The sequence below is a fragment of the Pistacia vera genome, unplaced genomic scaffold (genome assembly GCF_008641045.1).
Source record: "Pistacia vera cultivar Batoury unplaced genomic scaffold, PisVer_v2 Contig216, whole genome shotgun sequence".
In the NCBI taxonomy this organism is placed as follows: Eukaryota; Viridiplantae; Streptophyta; class Magnoliopsida; order Sapindales; family Anacardiaceae; genus Pistacia; species Pistacia vera.
In genome coordinates, this window is record NW_022196020.1 from 468,461 (window position 1) to 493,290 (window position 24,830).

Here is a 24,830-nt window from a genome sequence, read left to right on the forward strand (position 1 = left end):
AATGGAACAACCATTTTACGGGAGCAACTTCACAGGGAAATGCTGGTGAAATCTTGGCTCTGCGAAGAAATTTGACAAAAGTAATGGGAAAAAAAAGGAGCACAAAATGTTTTATTGTTTGTCAATGGACAACTAAATTCATAACATATGAATCATTGGCTAGACATGCACACACATGAATCATAAAAACTATGGAACGATCTGTGAGTGATAAAAGATTTACCAAAAATCCTATATTACCCACACACTACAACCAAGACCTACTGAGACCAAACAAGGAGAGACAAAGGAAAAACACCACCAAAAACGGTGTGATTAGAAGAATTTTTTCTGAATACATGAATGAACTTGAATAAGATAGCTTGGATGGCAGGGGAAGCATGTACTGAGTGTGAGACTTAGGGAACATATTCATTTTCGAGGGTTGTGAGTTCGAGTCACCGTTGCCGCGTGCTTTTGTCTCCCCAACTGGTGTCATCTGCAGGGTTCACCCAAATCTGCGGCCTTTTCATCTGTTGCATTTTCTTCCTATGCTTGTACTTCCCACCCATATTATCAGAAATGCCAACAGCCCCAACAGCGCTAATCCACCTAGAACAGACCCAACAATTATCCAGACTTTTGAATTACTCTTTTTTCCTTCACCCTTTGGCTCCCCCTCCACCAGGTGGCGGTATGGAGAAACTGGTGATGACTGGGGGCATAGACTCAACAACTATAGAAAATGCCCCGTTCGACGGTTAAACATGTATTGCCTGATACCACATTGCTGAAATTCGTCAAACCATGAAATCAAACCAAACACACTTCGGAACAGATCCCTTGGTGCTTTGACATTATCTTGGAACCTGATTGATATGGGATCAGCAGATGCCCTAATACCTAATCCGGTAATTTAGCTGAAAGTTAACAGCATCATAAGCAAGAAACCCAGTACTGGAGCCAAATAAGTATAACCCGGTAATGGATAATATGTATTAGACCATTGCCCAAGTTTTGGTACACCAAAACAAGCCTCTCCACATAAGTTGCTCTCATAACCCCATGGGATAGAAATTCTTTGTACGTCTGCACACCTCTATTTTCTCAGTCCCACTTCTGAGCCTCATTGCTGCAATCTGAATCCCAGTCAAATTAGAGGGAACAACCCATCATAGGTAACACCAGTTTTTGGACGAACAAAACCCTATAAGCTAGTCGGAGAAGGGCACTAGAGCACGGGCAGAAGGCCTGTACTAGACTGAGCCATTACATCCAACAAGAAGAAGAACCATATCATCAAAACAAGCATCGCGAGACTTCGAAGAAGCCCCATCGATGCTTTCAACCCTCCAACTTGCCAAAAAAAAATAAAAAAATAACCTTGTAAAACCCAAATAGAGAACCTGACTGAAAGCGAACAACAAACAATATCCACACAACCCCTTAACACCTGAGTCCAAACAAAAAAAAGGGTATGCTGGAGAAATGCAGTAAATCTCTGAAAGAAGCTTCAATATCTGGCTTGAGAAACTAAGAGTTGGTGTCACGTCGAGCGTGACAACGGTACTGTATAATAAATAAATTTTTCTCTCAAGATTATATAAAAGCGGCTTTGAAGGTTTCAACCGTTGAAGCTGTCTTTCTTTCTCTTTTGGATCCTTGTAAAGAAGCTGAACTCACTATCTCAAGATTATGGACTAATACAAAAATCTTTACAAAACTCATCAACTCCAAGAAATTAAGCCCATGATTCTCCCATCTCTCCATTAACACCCAAATTAAGCACAATAAAAGCGAGCCAAATTAGAGAAAAGTTTAAAACTTTTCCAATCCAACGTCATAACACACTTCCTAATTGGATTCGAACAACCACAAAGGCTAAAATACCTGATTCCGCTGCCCACCCACAAAATCTTCGACTGATACGGCACACAATGATTCACATGAATCCACCATTAAAACCCTAGAATCTTGAGATATATCATGTCTACTTCCTTCCACCCACAGCAGGATCAAACTAAGCAATGCAAGCACAAGCAATCGAGTAACGAGTCTTCCCAATTGGCTACCAAAGAGCAATCTTTGCATTTCAATTAAAACCCCAACACAGCTCCAAACGTAGGCGACCCACTCTCGTTAAAGAAAAATGGATGATGGGTTTTGGATCCAAAGCTCCAAACTGATTAATAATGTCTCAGAACAGTGTCTGATACCAAATACAAAATATATATATATATATAATATATATGGAAAAAAAAAACAAAAATTGTGAGAGAAAAGAAGAAAGAACACAAGAAACAGATAAATGGAGAAGGGGAGAGAAAGAAAAAAAAAAGATAAGCTTAGCTAGCTTAAGGAGATGGGGGGCAGAAAAAAAAAAAAGAAAGTGAAAGAGAAATTTGGAAAAGGGCTTTAGGGGAGTATTTATATAATATAATGCCATAATTCCTATTCAATACTTCTTCTTCTTCGTCTTCACACTTCACTGTCATCTACTCTACAACTCCACATGTCTCCTTCTTCCCTTTTTGCCCCTTCTTGTTAAATTACATTTTTACCCCTATTCTATTCGTCAATACTATCTCACTCTTTAGTTTTGAGAAACTATCTATGTCGCAAAACATGTGTTCCTCTCAACATAATGTAACGACTCTTACTGTTAGATGAATTCCGATTTCAATAAAGGTTAAATGATACACATACAAAACTGAATCTTACGCTATGTAACGCTTTTACGGTTACATTATGATTGAGAGTGTTAGAAATTGTGTTTCTGTCATACCTAAACTCAACCCAATTATATAGAAACTTGCTCACTCCTTAGTTTTGAAAACAACTATCGTTTTTTGTTCTGATACGATTAACAACGAGTGTGTTCTCCTCACATATAGATTACGTACTCTTGTTGGTTATAACCGTGAGATTTCATAAAGGTTAAATGTTATACATACAGTTGAGATTTTTACGTGTATTTTAATTATACGACTGATGATTTCTTACAGTTAATAGTTTATTCTTATTATCTATATTTCAATATCGTAATGATTTTACGGTTACATCGTCTAAAAGATGCTTGAAATTGTCGTTGTACCTCAACTCGAAACCCAAAATTCAATAGAAAGTTGCCTTTGTGAGTATAATGTCACTCATTTTCAAACTTATGATTAATCACTAAGTAAATAATGTCAGAAGATGTGTCAAAGATTATAGTTCTTATATAAGTAAAAATTGTCGTGGTATATGTATTTATCCCTTTTTTCATGTGAACATGACACCAGCCTTTACCTGTCTCTTTCTTCAGAACTTGTTTTCAATAAACAATGTATTTGAAAACACTGAGAAACGCAGTTTTGGGTTAAAATTCACTAAACCAAAACATGGGGGGCTTCTTGATATCCCAAGCTATTTTTCCAACATTCATCCTTAAAAAAAAAAATAGAAAAAAATAAAAAATACCAATTCTATATTCAATTAATTTGCCAGTCTTTCTGCTATCAAACAAATTGGCCCACACTTGCACATGCCCATTCTTGTCACCGTGACCAAACAGGTGCTTTTGGACAATTGCTGGAAGGTTTGACCAAATGGTCAAATGTTAAAAGGTTAAAACGTCCATTCAAATTGACTCACCCGCAGGTAGCCAATATAATCATACGAGCATCCGTGTTTAAGCGATAGGCCTATTTGAACATCCAGGATTTAAGTTGTGGACGATGGATTGCTACGTTAGCTCCTCCTCTCTCTCGAGATGCTATGCCAAACCTTATGAAATGATAAGTACTTAAAATTCAATTATTTGATTGATTTGTATCCTTTAATGGATATAATAATGAAAATGGAATATCTATCCAATTAGAAATTCAAAATTTACTTAAAAAGAGCTTTTATAAAGGTATATATTTGCATATAAGTGAACATATGAAATTAGTAAAATGTGGAATTTTAATTATATTATAATTTGCTAATACAATACAAAATAGAAGGACCCACTAATTGTTTGTTTCTCACCAAGAAATATTAGTGACTCGTGATGGGCCGTCGTCGTTTTGCCACCAATGGTTGTCGTTTGGCTCCACCAAACCAAATTCCATTTGCCTTTTATTATTATTTCTATTTGCATATATCCATGGTGATGATGGATGGCTACTACATAAAAGCCTTTCACCAAACTCACACTTATTTCCACCATCTCTTCAAACCCTAATCTTCTTTATGCTCATACAAAGGTGCAAACCCTAATATTCTTATGTTCACACAATTTTCTCACATCCCCACTTACGTTCGTAATCAGATGAATCAAAATATGTATCATGCGTAAAATAAACTCTCATGATGTCCGGCTAGCACTCAACCAATTTTCGGGGTTTATCCAATACCGCTAAAAACTTCAACTAATTTAAGCCCATCCTTGGATTTTTTTTTTCTAATATTAAAAAAGAAGAAGATATTTTTCAAAAACTTTTGAGGGGTAATTCGGTCATTTAGCAACCCAAATATAACTACTTTTACTCATGAACTAAGTGGTGTAGGGATGTAAGTGTGTAATTTTGAAACCACAGGGGGTATAAGAAGTTTTCGATAGTACAGGGGCCTGTATTTAGTTACACCCGATAAATGAAAGAGGAACACAGAGAGCGATAGGCACCGTAAAAACAGTAGTTGTGTTTGAAAGAAGAAGAAGGAGATGTCGTTGGTGTGGTTAGAAGCAGCTTTGCCACTGGGAATAATTGCTGGAATGCTTTGTGTTATGGGGAACGCTCAGTATTACATTCACAGAGCTGCTCATGGACGGGTATTTCTATTTTCTATTTTCTTTTAATATTTATTAGATCAAAATCAATTCTTCATTTAGATTCTCAATTCTTTACTTCTTGATTTATAGCCCAAGCATATCGGTAACGATATGTGGGACGTCGCCATGGAGAGAAGGGACAAGAAGCTCGTTGATGCTGCCGCTTCTTCTAATTAGGTCTTTACTTCTATCTTTTTTAATTGCTATTTGTTTCTCTTCTGTTTGTTCAATTCGTTATATTGCATTCAATTCGAATTGTTATAGATTGTTTACTGGGTAGGATCTTGAAAGCCCGATTTGTATTGGGCTGCTAAAATTCGATTTTTATGAAAATAAAAATGCCTTCTTTATAAGATTTCATTCTGGGTAGTTTTAGTTGATGGGTTTTGAAACCTATAGACTTCAAAGCTATGTAGTTCTGTACTGCGTCAAATCTTAGGAGTACTAAAATGGATGTTACGGATTTTCAAGAGTATGTAGAAAAATAATTCATGGATGAATGTGAGGTCCATTAAGAAAAAAAGTGGCCAAATTTTCTGAGGAAGTTATACTATGAGAAGGAATGGACAATGGAAAGTTTCCTGGAGATATGATTTGTGGATGATGGTGATGTGCAATGAAAAAAGGTACAGAGGTATATCCTGCATGATTACAATTTAGATACGGAGTTGTAGTTTTAATCAAGTGAAAAGATTTATAGTTTCTGATGCTTTTTTGACAGTGATAACCTGCTTTGCATTTGTTGGTAGCAATTGAGGACTATTTAACTTTTTTACACCATGGTTTCCCTCGAATGTCTTTAGTTTTTTTTTTTTCTCTCTTGCTCCCTCTTCCACACACTGATAAATATTGCATTCTCCTATATGCGTGCACGCACACACATTAACCTAGATGCTCCTCACAATTTACCTCATGATGACCATCTTTTATTTAAGGTTCCAAATTTCTGAATTTTATGTTCTTCATAGTATATTTGAACTTTATAGGCTCCAAACTCGAAATTGATTGTCTGGTTGATTTCTTGTATGGTAACAGTATACAGCTTTCTCCTACTATTTGATAGATAACTAGCTGAAACAAACTGAAAAAAAGTTTTAAGGAAGTCCAATCACTCTTCCATGGAAAAAGTGCAAGAGATGTAGCTTCATTTCTTTGAATTTAATCAAAATTCTAGGACCTTCCTCGATGAAGAGAGCTTGGATACTTTGATGTTGAGTCATTATTCATTTTCATGTTGTGCTTGATATGAAGTTTACTAGTTGATTGTTGTTCCTGCAAGTGGGGAATAAGACATAAGTTACTACTACTAGTGGTGCCATGTTTTCAAATCATAGTCTACAATGTCTTAGTGCCATTGCCCTCCACCTTTGTGATTGCCTCTCTTTTTGTAAGCCTCTGTCATGTTATAAACACAAAATAATTTTGATACTGTCATCCATGCAGTGATTTAGTTTTATAATGTAAAAAGAGTTACAGAGACGGGTGTGAAATATTAGGTAGTTAGATACGTATATATTTTGGGGAAGAAACCATTGCTACAAAGTGATCAAGTTATAGAAGCATATTTGACAAAAAATGTTGAGATATTTGACTTCTGATAACTGCCAGAGGTTAATTTTGGTTTAATTAGAATTTGGTGGTTGTGGAGTTGACCCAATATAGTCTGAAGGAATAGCACCGTTAATGTGTTTTGCTTCCAGGAAATGGTTGAGACTTGAGAGTCATCTTTAACTTTTCTGGAAGTCTTTTATCTTGCTCTCCAGCCAACCTCTTGTCCCAGATACATAATTAATGTCCAGTATGCAACTGTTTTCAGCTGAGACCTCAAGATTTTACTGGAGTATGAATGATTCTCATTTTCTTTTTAGATAAATCCAAATTTGTATAACTAAAATGAGGTAATTTCATCTCAATAGCTGTTCGGCTTGGGACACTTAAGTGAACCTGAATATTGCTTCTCTACTTCCATAGTTAGCTGTTTCTTGATACCAGGTTCTGTACTGAAAATTTGAAATAGTTGAACTGTATCTGATGTTGAAATAATACTTTGAAGATCCTTATCTGAAGCCTGCTCAAAACTAGGTTAATTGCTTGCATTTGCTGCATTTACCTCATGAGTGCTCCTATCCCTTTATTACTGCCAGATGTAATAATTTGTCTTAATCAGCCAAATGAATGAAAAGGGAAACTATGTTTCTCTCTTTTGCTAAAGACCAAGATTTGCTGATCTGTAACCCACGTAATATTGCATTCCGCGGGATGTGTATAGACTAGGAATATCAAATATTTACATTTTTCAGTTGAGTGGAGATTTCTTTAATTTTAGTTCTTGATTAATGTGAAGACTTCTGACTTTTTGTGGTTGTTGGTGTGTGTGTGTGTGTGTGGGTGGGGTGGGAAATGTGATTATACACATGTCTAATCATGGGTTTCAGCAAAGACCCCAACTTTCTTTAATGTGTACCTTTAAGGAGATTGATGCCCCCACCAAGTTCTCCCCACTTTTAGTAGTTTATATGTCACTTCTTTCTCTTGCTTTGTCTCATCTTTCTGTCCTCTTGTATTCAGGGTTGTGAGTCTCTGTGTATATGATATAATGACCATGCATGTGAATGCAGCTTCGCTTACTGTGTTGTGGTAATGCAGGAGGCTTCGCCAGTGGATTTGGGAAGGATGAATAAGTGCTCATCGTATATTCCAGCTTAGCTTATGAAGATTGACGAGCAGTTGTCTTCATATCTATTTACTTTTCTTTTGTATGTGAATCTGCATACATTGTGAACTGTTTTTAAGGATAAATGTCTTTGTCTGCCATCGAAATTACTTCTTAATTGGATTGTTGGAGCTTTATTGATATAAAAAATGGTCGTGCTTACCATCTTAATGCAAACGTTTCGATGTAGAATGATGAAACAAAGATTTTGTCGGTGTGTTTTCAACTGGACCATGATAATATCTGAAGGAGGTCCTATTCAATTTTATGGTACAATTTTCAAAGGGCAAAATGCAACCTAAGAGTAGAAGGACCACTTCCATTAAGAGATGTTAGAGATCTGTTGGAGCAACCGGACATAGATGAGGAGGGCTCCATTTCCATGTGACATCTCAATCGTGCCCAATTTTGGCTAACCCTGATTGCTTCCATAATTTGATGGGTATCCCAATCCCACCTGCCATTATTTTGTTTAGAGGAGTTCCAGGTTTAAATATCAGATGATCCAACAATGAGAACAAAACAGTCTCTATATTCCATTAAATATGTGAAGCAGCCAGTTTTGTTTTTTGTCTTAACAGCTTCATCAAACATTATAATATATATATACTATTCACAGGGTGATGTCACAACCGTCGGCTCCTCAAAGAATCACGAATTAAACACACAAGTCCTAGATATTCCCATGCCTACTTAAACTAATAATAAATTATTTATATTACATATTCTAAAGTCTAAATACTTCTGAAACCATTGCATTCCAGAGGATTTAGAGTATGGAACATGGCCTCCAGTTATAGAGAATCTGAAAATTGGAGTTATTCTTTATAGTCTACGGTAGTGTCTAAATCAGCTTACGTATACCTTGACTAATCTTTCGGGTTCTTGAAGCTAACAACTGAGTAAACCCTCTAATGACTATTCTATTAGCAACTGAGAAGAATTGAACTCAAGACATTTTGAATAATACACCAAAGAGTCTCTATCACCCTACTTCACCCAACTCTCCAGGGATGGTTTACAAACTCAAATTCGAAGTCCTGAATATGATCATCTTTAAGAAGCAAAAACAATGACGGGGTAATCTTGTTTTGCAAACTCAATTTTGAAACCGTATCGAATCTAATAATCTTTAAAGTTTCGAAATCATGTCTAATCCTAAATTTTTTCGGAAGTAAAAAGGTAATGATAGATAGTTAATCCAATAATCTTTAAGAAGCGAGAGACAATGACGGATAGTTACCAGTCATATATAGCTGCCAATAAAAAGTAAACCAACTACCAACCAAGAAATTGTTTTTGAAGTGTTAAAGAAAGAAAGAAAGAAGGAAAAATAATAAAATAGGTGTCGTCAATGATTTTCTGGGCATGGGTCCAACAACCGTGTATAAAATTGATTCCCCCATAGACATAAATCGTTTAATATCTTATTTCTGCACTGTGCTGGGTCCATTATTGATTTGGTTTTATTAATGCTCTTCTTGGCTCTTTCGCAGAAATCCTTTTGTTTAATCCATTAAATATATATCATAACTAGAGCCTTCATAAAGCTGCTTTAATAATTCTAATGTAATGGCCAAGACAGCCACAGAACTTAAATTAACCCAAAAAGTGGATGCCCAGTAACACAAGTCATTTGTAGAAGAAAGTATCCTGCCCTGTCATGCCATTACAAAACTTTAATGTAAAGCAAAGTCAATGTCATGCAGCCACAGACTACTAATCTTTTTCTTGCCCATAGCTTTCATTTGGAGCTTGTTTGAGACTCTGAGAGGTGGTTTTGGTGTCCTCTTTCAATCTTAAAGCTGTCAATTTTTATTGCAGAATACACCCAAAAAACAAACATATATAATGAATATACAGCCTCCATCCATAATGTGCTTGGAAGAGAGATCACAGAGATACAGTTAGATAATGGAACAACCATTTTACGGGAAGCTAACTTCACAGGGTAATAATGCTGGTGAAAGTCTTGGCTCTGCGAAGAAATTTGACAAAAGTAATGGGAAAAAGAAAGGAGCACAAAATGTTTTATTGTTTGTCAATGGGACAACTAAATTCATAACATATAGAATCACTTTGGCTAGACATGCACACACAATGAATCATAAAAACTATGGAACGATCTGTGAGTGATAAAAGATTTACACAAAAATCCTATATTACCCACACACTACAACCAAGAGCCTACTGAGACCAAACAAGGAGAGACAAAGGAAAAACACCACCAAAAAACGGTGTGATTAGAAGAATTTTTTCTGAATACATGAATGAACTTGAATAAGAATGCTTGTGGGAATGGCAGGGGAAGCATGTACTGAGTGGTGAGACTTAGGGAACATATTCATTTTCGAGGGTTGGTTGAGTTCGAGTCACCGTTGCCGCTGGTGCTTTTGTCTCCCCAACTGGTGTCATCTGCAGGGCTTCACCCAAATCTGCGGCCTTTTCCATCTGTTGCATTTTCTTCCTATGCTTGTACTTCCGCACCCATATTATCAGAAATGCCAACAGCCCCAACAGCGCTAATCCACCTAGAACAGACCCAACAATTATCCAGACTTTTGAATTACTCTTTTTTCCTTCACCCTTTGGAGCTCCCCCTCCACCAGGTGGCGGTATGGGAGAAACTGGTGATGGACTGGGGGCAATAGACTTTACAACTATAGAAAAATGCCCCTGTTGGACGGTTAAACATGTATTGCCTGATACCACATTGCTGAAATTCGTCAAACCATGTAAATCAAACCAAACACACTTCGGAACAGATCCCTCTGGTGCTTTTGACATTATATCTTGGAACCTGATTGATATGGGATCAGCAGATGCCCTAATACCTAATTCCGGTAAATTTTTAGCTGATAAGTTAACAGCATCATAAGCAAGAAGACCCAGTACTGGAGCCAAATAAGTATAACCCGGTAATGGATAATATGTATTAGACCAATTGCCCAAGTTTTGGTACACCAAAACAAGCCTCTCCACATAAGGTTGCTCAATAACCCCCATGGGGATATGAAATTCTTTGTACGTCTGCACACCTCTATTTCTCAAGCTCCCACTTCTGAGCCTCATTGCTGCAATCTGAATCCCAGTCAAATTAGAGGGAACAAACCCATCATAGGTAACACCAGTTTTTGGACGAACAAAAGCCCTATAAGCATAGTCTTGGAGAAGGGCATCAAGAGCACGAGCAGAACGGCCTGTACTAGACTGAGCCATTACATCCAACAAGAAGAAGAACCATATCATCAAAACAAGCATCGCGAGACTTCGAAGAAGCCCCATCGATGCTTTCAACCCTCCAACTTGCCAAAAAAAAATAAAAAAAAATTAACCTTGTAAAACCCCAAATAGAAGAAACCTGACTGAAAGCGAACAACAAACAATATCCAACACAACCCACTTAACACCTGAGATCCAAAACAAAAAAAAGGGTAATGCGTGGAGAAAAATGCAGTAAATGCTCTGAAAGAAGCTTCAATATCACATTGGCTTGAGAAAGCTAAGAGTTGGTGTCACGTCGAGCGTGACAACGGTACTGTATAATAAATAAAAATGTTCTCTCAAGATTATATAAAAGCGGCTTTGAAGGTTTCAACCGTTGAAGCTGTCTTTCTTTCTCTTTTGGAATCCTTGTAAAAGAAGCTGAACTCACTATCTCAAGATTATGGACTTAATACAAAAGAATCTTTACAAAATCTCATCAACTCCAAGAAATTAAAGCCCATGATTCTCCAGCATTTCTCCATTAACACCCAAATTAAGCACAAATAAAAGCGAGACCAAATTAGAGAAAAAGTTTAAAACTTTTCCAATCCAACGTCATAACACAATTCCTAAAATTGGATTCGAACAACCACAAAGGCTAAAATACCTGATTCCGCTGCACACCCACAAAATCTTCGACTGATACGGCACACAATGACTCACATGAATCCACCATTAAAACCCTAGAATCTTGAGATATATCATGTCTACTTCCTTCCACCCACAGCAGGATCAAACTAAGCAATGCAAGCAAGCAAGCAATCGAGTAACGAGTCTTCCCAATTGGGCTACCAAAGGAGCAATCTTTGCATTTCAATTAAATACCCCAACACAGCTCCAAACGTAGGCGACCCACCCTCGTTAAAGAAAAATGGTTGATGGGTTTTGGATCCAAAGCTCCAAACTGAATTAATAATGTCTCAGAACAGTGTCTGATACACAAATACAAATATATATATATATATATAATATATATGGAAAAAAAAAACAAAAAATTGTGAGAGAAAAGAAGAAAGAACACAAGAAACAGATAAATGGAGAAGGGGAAGAGAAAAAGAAAAGAAAAAAGATAAGCTTAGCTAGCTTAAGAGGAGATGGGGGGCAGAAAAGAAAGAAAAAGAAAGTGAAAGAGAAAATTTGGAAAAGGGCTTTAGGGGAAGTATTTATATATAATTTAATGCCATAATTCCTATTCTAATACTTCTTCTTCTTCAGTCTTCACACTTCACTGTCATCTACTCTACAACTCCACACTGTCTCCTTCTTCCCTTTTTGCCCCTTTCTTGTTAAATTACATTTTTACCCCTATTCTATTCGTCAATACTATCTCACTCTTTAGTTTTGAGAAACTATCTATGTCAAGCAAAACGAGTGTGTTCCTCTCATACATAGATGTAACGTACTCTTACTTGTTAGATGAATTCTCGATTTCAATAAAGGTTAAATGATACACATACAAAACTGAGATCTTTACGCTATTGTAACTGCTTTTACGGTTACATTATGATTGAGAGATGTTAGAAATTGTGTTTCTGTCATACCTAAACTCTAAACCCAAAATTATAATAGAAACTTGCTCACTCCTTAGTTTTGAGAAACTAACTATATCGTTTTTTGTTCTGATACGATTAACAACGAGTGTGTTCTCCTCACATATAGATGTAACGTACTCTTGTTGGTTAGATGAACCGTGAGATTTCAATAAAGGTTAAATGTTATACATACAAAGTTGAGATTTTTACGTTGTATTTTAATTAATACGACTGATGATTTCTTACAGTTAAATAGTTTATTCTTATTATCTTATATATCAATATCGTAATTGATTTTACGAGTTACATCGTGACTAAAAGATGCTTGAAATTGTCGTTGTACCTCAACTCGAAACCCAAAATTCAATAGAAAGTTGCCTTTGTGTGAGTATTAATGTCAACTCCAATTTTCAAACTTAGATATTAAAGTCATAAGTCAACTAAGTAAGAGGGAGAAAAATTTTTGTGCGTTTAGATAGGGGTGATAATGTCATTTATCCCTTTTTTTTTTTTTTTAATGTGTACACATGACACACACATGACACCAGCCTTTGCCTGTCTCTTCCTCTTAAAATCCAGAACTTGTTTTCAATAAACATGTACTTGAAAACACTGAGAAAACGCAGTTTTGGGTTAAAATTTACTAAACAAAAACATGGGGGGCTTCTTGATAATCTCCAAGCTATTTTTCCAACATTCATTCCTTAAAAAAAATAAAAAATAAAAAATACCATTCTATTATTCAATTAATTTGCCAGCTCATTTCTGCTATCAAACAAATTGGTCCACACTTGCACATGCCCATTCTTGTCACCGTGACCAAACAGGTGTTTCAAGACAAATTGCTGGAAGGTTTGACCAAATGGTCAAATGTTAAAAAGGTTAAAACGTCCATTCAAATTGACTCACCCGCAGGTAGCTTAATGATAATCATACGAGCATCCGTGATTTAAGTGATAGGCCTATTTGAACATTCAGGATTTAAGCGGTGGATGATAGGTTGTTGCGTTAGTCTCCTCTTCTCTCTCGAGAGAAATGCTATGCCAAATCTTAGGGGTGACATTATAATTTACCCTGTATTACTCTAAAGTCTCGTTTTTATCTTTTCTTTTAAGTTTAACTTCATGGATTACGATAAAAATGAAATGATAAGTTACTTAAAATTCAAATTAATTTGATTGATTTGTATCCTTTAATGGATAATAATGAAAATGGAACAATATCTATCCAATTAGAAATTCAAAATTCAAAATTTTACTTAAAAAGAGCTTTTAATAAAGGTAATATGATTTGCATATAATGTGAAACATATGTAATTAGTCAAATGTGGGATGCACAAATTATAACAAAAATTATTAATTAATTAATTATAATTTGCTAATACAATACAAAATAGAAGGACCCACTAATTGTTTTGTTTGTCACCAAGAAAATAATATAGTGACTCGTGATGGGCCGTCGTCGTTTTGCCACCAATGGTTGTCGTTTGGCTCCACCAAACCAAATTCCATTTGCCTTTTATTATTATTTCTATTTGCATATATCTCATGGTGATGATGGATGGCTACTACATAAAAGCCTTTCACCAAACTCACACTTATTTCCACCATCTCTTCAAACCCTAATCTTCTTTATGCTCATACAAAAGGTGCAAACCCTAATATTCTTATGTTCATAACACAATTTTCTCACAATCCCCACTTACGTTCGTAATCAGATGAATCAAAATATGTATCATGCGTAAAATAAACATCTCATGATGTCCAGGCTAGCACTCAACCAATTTTTGGGGTCCATTAAATACCCTATAACTATAAGTCTAATAAGTTAGATAAGTTACAAATGTAGTAGACGGTCACTTTGTAGGACTTAAACACAACCCAAATGGCTAAAGTCTTGTCAACCGACAACTAGGGGTGGCTAACGGGTCGAGCCGCTCGCTAGCCGGCTCGACTCAGCTCGAGTCTAGCTCGTTATATAACGAGCCGACTGGGCTCTGTTCGTGAGCCAGAACAAGCCGAGTTCGAGCCGAGCTTGGCTAAAAAAAAATTTGATTTTTTTTCTAAAAAAATTGAATTTTTTAGAGTCGGCTCGCGAGCCGGCTCGAACTCGACTCGATATATCCTAAACTCTTTCTCGAGCCGAGTCGAGCTGCAAATTTTATAACTAGGCTCAGCTCGATTAATCTTCTTCTCTCATGAGCCGAGCTCGTTAAGCCTAAAACTCAGCTTGGCTCGGCTCGTTAACACCCCTACCGACAACAAAGCTAGTTCTCAACCTACTTTCATTGATAAACATGATTCAACATTCCATTTGTCTTTATCTATTAGAGAGTCCATCAATACACTAAAACATTAGGTCAAATTCTATCTGGGATAAGAACCAATAAAGTAAATTAAGATCATAATAACAAAATAAGCGTGGATAAACTACCTCGCTGTTTTCCAAATAGAAAATAACTCTTCTAAACCATTAGCCGTGTGGCTAGATGACAAGATTTGACCCATCTTAGTGGGTTATCTAGAAGTCTTGTGTTCGGATCCTACAGAGTGACCATCTACCACATTTATGACTTATCTAGCCTATAGGACCCTAATTATCAGAAAAAGTATATCAGTTTGTATATTTAATTTGGAGTAATGCTACAGTTACCGAAAGATGTGTACCGAATTCGTGCACCGAATGACGTGATGCAATATTGACCGTCGATTAACTATGAATTAATATTAATCAACGGTCAAGATTATGTCACGTCATTCGGTGCGTATCCTTCGGTAACTGTATTATTTTCCTTTAATTTGTACATGCAACATGCTCTTTTGATACATCTAGATTAGAATGTGCAGTTGATGATGAGTTTAAAATTGAATCTCAAAGGCTTTTATTTCATACATAATTATGAAACTTCAATAGTATCTACCCCCATCCATGAGATTAAACGGATCTTGTTAATGGGCCTGGACGTGGCCCAACTTGAAACAAACTGGGCCGGGTGAAGTACACAAAGACATTAATATTAATAAATAAATAAAGTATTATTATTTTGTTTTGCTCTCAATTACTCAGTCTCTCCTCTCTTTGTCTTCTGGCGCTCGCTAAGAGAGAGCGAGAAAAGGAAACAAGAGAGGAACAAAAAAGAAAAATAAAATAAAAAAAAGCAAAGCCCTTCCTCAACTGTTCCACCATTCCCTCCTTTGGTTGACGATCCGAAGATAACATTGAAATTTTCCGATACTGCAATCGGCGAAGCGAAGCTCCGATTCAGCTTCCCCCGATGCAACTCGTTTCCTTCAAATCACGGCGTTTCTTTGGTTGACTTTTCGTTGTCTCATTTTTATTGTGTCTTTTTTTTTTTTTTGACTCGATTTAGGGTTAGGGTTTGGTTTTTCCATTGAATGATATTTCTCCTTCTTTAAACAATTCTTCGAAGTTTTCTCCACGGAGTTTCGCTTTCGAAGGTATGTATTATCCCTTTCTATTTGAATGCATTTTTTATTTTGTTTTATTTATTAATGTTTTCCTTCTTTTACAAGCAAATTATTTGTTAACTTTTTGAATATCTTTTTTGGTATTTTAGTGATTGATTGTGGTATGTATGGTGTGAATAATAAATGAATGGCTAGGGTTAGGGCATCTAGAGAAATGGAAGCGTCTGGTACCAATCCTGACGCGTATAGAGGTACTTCTGGGACGAGTAGTAATTCACGAAGATATGGAATGTTTTCGGCTTCGAATATAATTCAGGCGCCGATATCCACGTTGTTAGAGTACTCTGGTCTTTTGAGAACGAGGCCAAGTTATCAGGAATCAGAGTCGTTGATTAATGCGGGTGTTTCATCTTCTCACATTAATAATCATAATCGACTTGATGATCCTACTGTAAACAGTATTAATAATGGAGAGGTTTCGATTAGGATAATTGGCGCTGGGGAGCATGAACATGAGAGGGAAGGGTCTGCAGGATTGGTGGTTGGGCAGGCGAGGGAAGTGAGTGGTCAGAGTGAAATACCATCTGTGTCTTTGGCAGCTGATAATCAGGGAGAAGGTAGAAGTGATCGTGGGGTGGCGGCTGGAGAAGGCGCTTCACAGTCTGCTAATGGAAATGGTGATGCAGAAACTGGGGATGGGGCCGGGGTTAATGGCAGGGACTCATCTTATCAGAGATATGATATTCAGCAAGCTGCTAGGTGGATTGAACAAGTCCTTCCATTCTCTCTGCTTCTCTTGGTCGTCTTCATTCGCCAGCATTTGCAAGGTACTTCTTAGCTCTTCTTCACGACTACTTACTAATCTTGCTTTGTGATGGACACTGTAGGCAATTAAGTAGGAGAAGATTTTCGCTTTCCCTGCTTTACCGTATTTCCTTTAGTTTGATGATGATGATGGTAGGTCTTTCTTGGGTTTTCCTTGTAAGTTTTAGGTGATTTAGTTCAATGTTGCTTACATTCTTTCTTATAAATGTGAAATCATGTGGAATAGGTGGAGGAATTGTATTTTATCTTGAGGTGTTGGGTTGTCCATTCTTATAGAATGGTTTGGAGGATACTTGGTGGCACATAGATGATATTGCTGATCTGTCAGCAGCCGTTTTCAGAGATGAGATGAAATGCTATTGGAATTATAAGCAAACTGATGGTTTTCACATGATAATAAGTAATCTAGGTTGTTGATGGTAAATATTGTTTTGTGAAATGAAAATTCAATTAACTCAAAAGAGTTACATGGATAGTGTAGCTAATGGTACATCAGTCTCATAGATAGTGGTTCTTTATCTCAGTATTGATAAATTTATTTTAACTGAGTATTCATTCTGTTTTAATTAATGGCAACATCGACATTTCTCTGGTTCTGTCAGTGTAAATTCTGAATACATCATTGCAATCTGAAACTATTTTCTTTCATCTCCACTTCTTATCAAAGCCTAATGCATACGGATGCATGCACACATACGCTCTTTACTCTTTCTCCTCCTCCGACCTCAAAGCCTAATACATTTGTGTACATTCACAAAAAGATATGCTCTTACTCTAGCAATCATGCACTCTTACCCTAGAAAAGAGAAAACTTCAGCGATGTAGCGCTCATTTCCTAATTTTCTGAACTTTACTAAATCTACAGTTTTACTCCCATCTATGTTGGTCAGTATGGTATTCCTCTTCTGCATGAGGCTGATATATTCCATCTAAGTTTTTGTATAAAATATTCTGTAAAGCATGGATGATTCTTTCCTGAAATGAGATTTGTTGGAGTTTCATCTACTAATTTTTTTTATTCTTATCATGTTTTGAGTTGCACTTACAACAGTTGCTTTCTTCTGGTTGGTGATATTTGCCTATTTTTGGAGACTTGCAGGTTTCTTTGTTACTATTTGGATTGCTGCTGTGATGTTCAAGTCAAATGACATTCTACGGAAACAAACAGCTTTGAAGGTGCTGTAAATTCTATTCTTATTGCTTGATTGGAAAATGGAAGTGAGAACAGTTCTCACCATTCTTTACTGTACTAAAATAAAGCATTGCAATGGTTGGTGTATGCAGGGAGAGAGAAAGGTCTCTGTTCTGATTGGCATCTCGATTGCGTTCATACTTCATGTGCTTGGTGTTTACTGGTGGTATAGGAATGATGATCTTTTGTACCCATTGGTCATGCTTCCTCCCAAGTCCATTCCACCTTTCTGGCATGCTATTTTCATCATCATGGTGAATGGTATGTTCTTTTCATCAAGTTAATAAGTTTCTAGTTCTTTTTCTTTTTCCTTTTGGTTTTTTTCTAATTTCCCTCAAGTGTATTGGAGTGAAGGTCTTATCTTATGATATTTAAGTTTAGGCCTCCCTAATGTTATGCATTTATTCATTGATTAGATAATTCCTGGATGTGTTGGAATAAATGTTATTTTTGGTAGTCATTTAACACGAGTTTTTTTCAGATACTTTGGTCCGGCAGGCAGCAATGGTGTTGAAGTGCTTTCTGTTAATGTATTACAAGAACAGTAGAGGCCGAAACTATCGAAAGCAGGTGGGTGATATATGATATAATGCTCTGAAAGTTTATATGCCAGCTGTTCGGTTTAATCTTCTCAAATTTGTGTTTTCCTTATTGTAATTTTGAACATGATATATTCCTTGTCATTTCCTTTTGCTCATTGTTTGTTAGAAATAGATTATTTGGTTTCTCTCTGATTTTCAATTACCCTTTGAATTTAGCACATTATGACTGTAGAAATTCTTGTTTCCAGGGTCAGTTGTTAACATTGGTTGAATATCTGATGCTGCTCTATCGTGCCTTGTTGCCGACACCAGTGTGGTATCGTTTCTTCTTGAACAAAGAATATGGTAGCCTCTTCTCATCATTAATGACAGGGCTGTACTTAACTTTCAAGCTCACGTCTGTAGTTGAGAAGGTAAGATTTTCCACAGGACGATTGAGTTCATCTTAAGTAGAGAGTGGCTTAATTTCTGCTTTTCTCATTCCTCTTCTTCTTGTTTTCCCCTTCCATGGGTATGGTGATTTCAGGTGCAATCCTTCTTTGCTGCACTGAAGGCATTGTCACGTAAAGAGGTTCATTATGGGGCTTATGCAACATCAGAGCAGGTAGTTTGAATTTTCTTTCCCTCAACTCAAGCTATATGATGAACTAAATATTTTGTCTATATAATATTGCAGGGGCAACATGCCTACATGCTAATCAATATTTCATTTCATTCATATTACCAAATTCATGTAATTATTGATATGTTTGAACTCTATGAATAAAATCTATTGTACAAAAAATGGAATATATAAAGAAGAAAAGGGAAGTGCAGAAAAAATGAAAGCTGTAAAGAATATCTCTTAAGCAGAAGAAGCTTGTTAGCGCATTCAGCAGATTTCTTTTTGACAATATTGGCAATTTGCATGTTTGGCTTCTTTAAGTTATAAACATGCTGCAGTAAAAGCATGAGTGAATCATTTGTTCCAAATAATGCTTTGTTTATTTTAGTGCCTTTTTATCTTAAATATTCCTACCATCTTGGATGCATTTTTACTTGAGACGCTCGCCAATATATTGTAATAACGTTGTTTTGCAATGCCTGTAATATACACCATCGTGTGCCACCATATCTGATAATTTGTTGGTTTGAGATCATGAAGTGTCCAGAGTTGTATGTTAGACTCTTTGTGGTTGTTATTCTTTACTTAAAGCGGAAGTTGTCCATGTGAATGAAGCTACATGTTGTCTGATGCAGGTAAATGCAGCTGGGGATCTGTGCGCTATATGCCAGGAAAAGATGCATGCTCCAATTCTACTTCGTTGTAAACACATATTTTGTGAAGATTGTGTCTCAGAATGGTTAGTTTGTTGGTTTCCTATTGTCATTCTGTTTAATGTTCTTCCTAATCTGCATTCATAAAGTTTAGTTTAATGAATTTTTGTTTTTCATCTTTCACGTGATGTAAAAATTACTTTTAAGGCAAATGTATTGACAACAGTAATCAGTTTATTTCTATTCTGGATGACTAACACCTGTGTTTACAGGTTTGAAAGGGAAAGGACTTGCCCGTTGTGCAGGGCTTTGGTGAAGCCTGCAGATCTCAGATCATTTGGTGATGGATCAACTAGTTTGTTTTTCCAGATATTCTAATGTGATTAATGTAAAAATGAGGAAGTTTTTCTGCTATGAAGCTAAGAAATATTCATTCAAAGAAGCCTTCTCCTTCTCCTGATTTATCACCTACACCAGTAAATTTGCTGTACTCCACTCTGCCTTGTTCATGGGTGCTGAAGAAAGTGAAAGCGTTTAGTGATGCATATAATCGAACTGGTTTTCTCTTAGTATATGTTGTGGAAGAATGTTGAAGATGGGAAATATGTTGAATGTATCTAATCGAGCCATTAAATTACAGGATTTTTTTTTTTTCTTCAAGACTAACAATATAAAATGTCAAATGTTCAGTTGCTATAAATGAAAACTTCCCCCCACCCCCACTTTTTTTAACATTTTCTCATCGGTGCGATTAATGAACTTTGATTTTATGAAGTGTTCAACATCGAAAGCCATATAGTGATAGAGTTGTTTATTCCAGTGTTTTGATACCTGGCATGGCCCGGTCGGTTGAACCGGGACTCGGGGCCTTCACTGGGCAAGTTATCACTTTTAACTATTCACTCTAAACCTTAGAATTATGGACGGCAAGTCGGTGATTGGTGAGTATATGACAACAATTATGTTAGGGCTTTTGGAGAGGGAGTGTTGATGAATCCAAAGGTGGTGAAGGGAATGATTTTTGATGAGTTAATCCGAAAAAGGCAAAAATCAATCGAGCAAAATAGCGGCCTGTTATTGGTAATTAGCGAAGTGAAGAGTGAGGGGTGAGATAGGTTTTGGTTAGGAGGTTAAGGGGAGTGTTTTCGTGCTGATGGAGATGTTGTTGTCGGTAGAACGACCTTATTTGGCGTGGGGGTGGCGATGCAGGTGTGGTGTTTGGAGTTTTGCAAGGTTTCAAATATGTAGGGACTCTATGTTATTTTAGGGGTATTTTTGTAATTTCAAACCTTTGGACCTGTTTAAACCGATTAACAATCAATCGGGACCCGCCACTTTGTCGGGTTTTCACCCAGGTTGGTTATTAAAACATTGGTTCATTGCTTTGTAGTTATGTGGTATAAAAAAGCCAAAAGGAGTAACAAAAAATGGGATTTTGCCCAGCAGCTCCAAGGGTTCAATCAAATGGTCGATTTTAGCATCAACAAATCAGGACTTTCATTTGCAGTTGAAAACCAAACACTAAACTAAACAAAAGAATGAGCAATTCCAACTTTTTATTTAATAACAAACCCAAAAAATTGCATACGCAACTTACATGCGCAAAATAAGAACTGCATGCAAAAAAATAAGAAATAAAAAAGAGGGATCACCTCCCTTGCTTCTCCCCTTCCTCACAGATAAAAACATGAAGAAAACGAAGGTAAAAAAGAAACAAAAAAAAAATGGAACAAATGTTACAAACTTCTATTTCAATAAAAGTTGATAGTAAAACTAGAATCAAACGGAAGATTCGGAGGGTTTTTTTGCATCATCTTCTTCAGGTACCTTGGTGGTACTTGGTAGGTTTGTTGGGACATCATTTTGCAAAGTTTCATCTATTCCTTCTGATTGGACCAGAAAGATTTCCTTCGTTACTTCTTCAGGTACCTTGGTACTTGAAGGGTTCGGCAGGCTTGTAGAAGGGGGAGCCTTTGATGGTGATGATGGGGATGTAGGCGAGGGTGGGGAATCAGAGAACATCTTGGACAATGGGGCAATAGAGATGGGGTAAACTTCTGTCACTTCTTCAGTGCCCTCATCCAAATACACAACATCCTGCATAGTGAGTTGGTGGTATTCAACAATCTCACGAAGAAACCGGTTCTCACGTGCATATATCGAGTTCTCATTGGCCAAACGAGCCTTCTCAGCCAAAAGGGTCTCTAGTTGAAGGCGAATCTGCAGTAAAAATATGCATATTCAAAACAATTATAAATTGCCCTCCAGTAAATTGACAACCGCTGACTATATGTCCCAGTCTCTTACAGAATGTGTAAGGAATATAGAAATGTGCCCACAGCTAACTACTTACAAACATTACACTTATGACAAGAATCAGATAAACAGAATAACATATTTGCTGCATAAAAGGAAAAAGTATGTTTACCAAATCATCATCTGCAGGGTTTTGCCCCTTCTCACGACTCTCACGAAAGAGTTTATTCTCGTCTTCCAGTTGAGTACATCTTTGCTTTGCAAAAGCCAGATCTGCTTTAACAGTTTTTAGCTCCCGAAGAAGAAGTTTTGCTTTGGCAGCTGTCGCCATTGCAACCTGTAAACCAAAACAAAGTCCAGCGTGCATTTCATTCATATTAAACTTGGATAAAAAAAAATCTGTTTCTTCCGCTAATGATTCAAAAGCAATGAGAATAAGACTAATACCCATATTTGAACATCCAAATCTAATTTTGTGAAATAGATACTATCAATGACCTAAAGCTTGACTTATGAATGAGCTCAAACCATACATTATCTTAACAAACTGGAGTCACCAGAACAATAACACAAACCAGAATTGTCCCTTCTTTCCTCTTATCATATCCTAAACTGTAAACTTCAGTATTGCCAAACGACCAGATGCATGCATTAAAGACTTCATAGTTGGTGAATAGCTGAGTGAAAGGAAAACCAGGGCATTCCTCTCCTGATGGGCGGCTTAAAGTGACTTCAAAAATTTAACATTATTTGGCATTTTCCAAATTAAAACAATCAATACTCATACAAGATGAACCATTAACACACAATTACATAATTGCCACCTTACGTCGCGAGATGCCTTGAGTTGTGTTTCATGGTAAGTTTGATTCTGTGATTGTGTTGTTGGCATTACAGGTTGCCACGTGCTATTTGCACCAGAAATTTGATTTTGATCCTCAGGAGTGCTTCCTTTTCGCCTAGTATGAAGCTTACGGGTTTCTTGGATAATATCTGCAGTTTTATTTTCCACAATTGTCCGACCTTCCTGGGGAGATCACAAAAAGTGAGAACAATTTAATTGAAGACTTAAGGGAAGCTGACTACTCAGAAAATCACAAATCTTTGTTCACACCCCATTTGGTCAGGCATAAAGAAAAGATAAAACTTAAGAATTCTGGAAGAAGTAATCACAATGCAAGCAAGAACTCAGGACCAAGAGCACAATCCTTTTGGAAAATGTAATCTAAGGCATTTTACCTCAAAAGCCTTTTCAAAGGTGTCACCAATTTGATTAAGGGAAGATGTAATTCTATCCAAGCCCCTCCGCAGTCTAGGATTGTCCAAATTTTTAGTGCCCTCTGATGATTGGAATGGTTGCTCAGACTGCAGTTAAAGGAAAAAGTAATTGAGAAAGAACCTAAACAAGAAAGAAAGGAAAAGAATAATAAAAATGCAAAATTTTAAGTTCATTACCACCTGGCCACCTGCTGAGGTTTCGGACATCTGCCACCTAGACCTTGCAGGTGGTTCAGCTTGTGGCGATAACTCTTCATCCTCAAGAATTGCTTTGGCTTTCCGAGCTAGAACACCCCAAAACCCTTTGGAGTCATTTCTTGCTGATACACCCTCGTAGGCAGTAAAACTCTACCACACAGCATTAACAAAAGAGACAACCAATACAAATTCACAATAAGAATGCAAACTCATTTGAAAAGAAAAAGATTCAAGAAGAAAAAATCTTGATGAAGTTGTGACATTCATAGCACATCAGAAGAATTATACCCAATTATTTATAAATTTCCATCACTATAAATTCTCTCTCAACAGAGCAACTACTAAAAGCAAATATCTCAGAATCCGGATTATGAAAAGACTTCATCATCACTTAGTTGTGCAAATGAAAAACTTATAGCAAGAATTTTCCATCAACCAAACAATATAATCAACATAAGCCATGGATGATCATTTAGCACTTGTTAATGAAAATCAATAGATTGAAAATTGTTTGATTTGATAACCAAAAGCACCATGGGTGATATCTTAACATGCATATCAGAAACAAAAATGAAAATTCGAAAGTATGCAACTGAATTTGACATTACACAATAATACAATACGTTAAAATAAAAAGCAGAAACCGATCCATAGGTAAATAGAGAAAAAATGAAAAGAAGGGAACCTTGGATCGTTGAGTCTCAGATGGCAAAGGAGGGTCTGCAGCATATGCAGAAGAAAGAGATGAATCACGATGAGCGGCTGATGCACGGATCGCCTGAGCCGCTAAGGATTGTGTTGATGGTGAAAACGAATGAGAAGTTTTAAAGGTTGGAACTGAAGCCTTATTATTTTCATTACTATTATTGATGTTTTTGCTGTTGTTATCTGGTGGATGATAAATCTCTTCTTTGAATGTTGATGTTTTTGTTATTCCCTGTCTTCTCCTGTACGCCATTTCTGAAATTCCGTTTCTTTCTCTTTTCTTTTCTTGCAGAACAAAACTTAATATAATAAAGTTGAGATGCTGACACCACCACCGCCACCTAAGCCACCACCACCACCACCACCACCACAACCAGCAACACAACAACCCAGATGACGAAACTAGAAAAGGAAGATCTCCAACAGCGAATTCTACGTCCAACGAACTCCCAACTCTCCCTTTTTTTAAGGAAACATTATAAAACTAACTACCCTTGTTTTGTTTCAATTCAACCCATCTTCACCCTTCGATTTCTACCACAATCTAACCTTTCACTCTACTTATATCCTGCATACGGTTTTCACATTTTCCACATCATCATTTCATTTCCCCTTTTACCACGTCACCTTTTTCATCCTTTTTCCATATATATATAGAGGATTCCATCACAATCCCGCAAGATTACACGTTACTAATAGTATAAAGTTAGTATTTAATAGAATTATTTATATAAGTAAACTTTACTAATGAACTCGTAAAAAGATATACCATAACTGTACTGAAGACAAGAGTTACATTATATGTACTCAAAGCGTATTTGATGATGATTGGTTTTGTTTTTGAGGGGCTAGATGACAACTCA

The 24,830-nt window shown here is 36.6% G+C and overlaps 4 protein-coding genes across 6 annotated transcripts; 2 read left to right on the forward strand and 2 right to left on the reverse strand.

The window, feature by feature from the left end:
* The first annotated feature begins 4,595 nt into the window (after positions 1 to 4,595).
* LOC116129996 (NADH dehydrogenase [ubiquinone] 1 alpha subcomplex subunit 1) lies at positions 4,596 to 7,660 on the forward strand. The gene is made up of 3 exons (XM_031415744.1): positions 4,596 to 4,774; positions 4,865 to 4,951; positions 7,421 to 7,660. The coding sequence occupies exons 1-2, from the start codon at positions 4,667 to 4,669 to the stop codon at positions 4,949 to 4,951; spliced, it is 195 nt and encodes a 64-aa protein (XP_031271604.1). The 5' UTR covers positions 4,596 to 4,666; the 3' UTR covers positions 7,421 to 7,660.
* Positions 7,661 to 9,492: 1,832 nt separating this feature from the next.
* Positions 9,493 to 11,800, reverse strand: LOC116129960. The gene has a single exon (XM_031415706.1). The coding sequence runs from the start codon at positions 10,770 to 10,772 to the stop codon at positions 9,819 to 9,821; it is 954 nt and encodes a 317-aa protein (XP_031271566.1). The 5' UTR covers positions 10,773 to 11,800; the 3' UTR covers positions 9,493 to 9,818.
* Positions 11,801 to 15,347: 3,547 nt separating this feature from the next.
* Positions 15,348 to 20,262, forward strand: LOC116129988 (RING finger and transmembrane domain-containing protein 2). Of its 2 annotated transcripts, none has more exons than XM_031415730.1 (9): positions 15,348 to 15,744; positions 15,864 to 16,541; positions 17,639 to 17,715; positions 17,824 to 17,992; positions 18,213 to 18,301; positions 18,522 to 18,686; positions 18,800 to 18,877; positions 19,513 to 19,616; positions 19,803 to 20,262. In XM_031415730.1, the coding sequence occupies exons 2-9, from the start codon at positions 15,902 to 15,904 to the stop codon at positions 19,906 to 19,908; spliced, it is 1,428 nt and encodes a 475-aa protein (XP_031271590.1). In that variant the 5' UTR covers positions 15,348 to 15,744; positions 15,864 to 15,901; the 3' UTR covers positions 19,909 to 20,262. The 2 variants fall into 2 exon arrangements, with proteins under 2 accessions (XP_031271590.1, XP_031271591.1); XM_031415731.1 differs by having other exon boundaries at positions 15,910 to 16,541.
* Positions 20,263 to 21,057: 795 nt separating this feature from the next.
* On the reverse strand, positions 21,058 to 24,590 carry LOC116129998. Of its 2 annotated transcripts, none has more exons than XM_031415748.1 (6): positions 23,948 to 24,590; positions 23,245 to 23,412; positions 23,026 to 23,151; positions 22,616 to 22,813; positions 21,959 to 22,123; positions 21,058 to 21,750 (listed from the first exon to the last, which is right to left on the reverse strand). In XM_031415748.1, exons 1-6 carry the CDS (start codon positions 24,218 to 24,220, stop codon positions 21,310 to 21,312), a joined length of 1,371 nt encoding a protein of 456 aa, XP_031271608.1. In that variant the 5' UTR covers positions 24,221 to 24,590; the 3' UTR covers positions 21,058 to 21,309. The 2 variants fall into 2 exon arrangements, with proteins under 2 accessions (XP_031271608.1, XP_031271607.1); XM_031415747.1 differs by having other exon boundaries at positions 23,242 to 23,412; positions 23,948 to 24,589.
* Between the last annotated feature and the right edge of the window lie 240 nt (positions 24,591 to 24,830).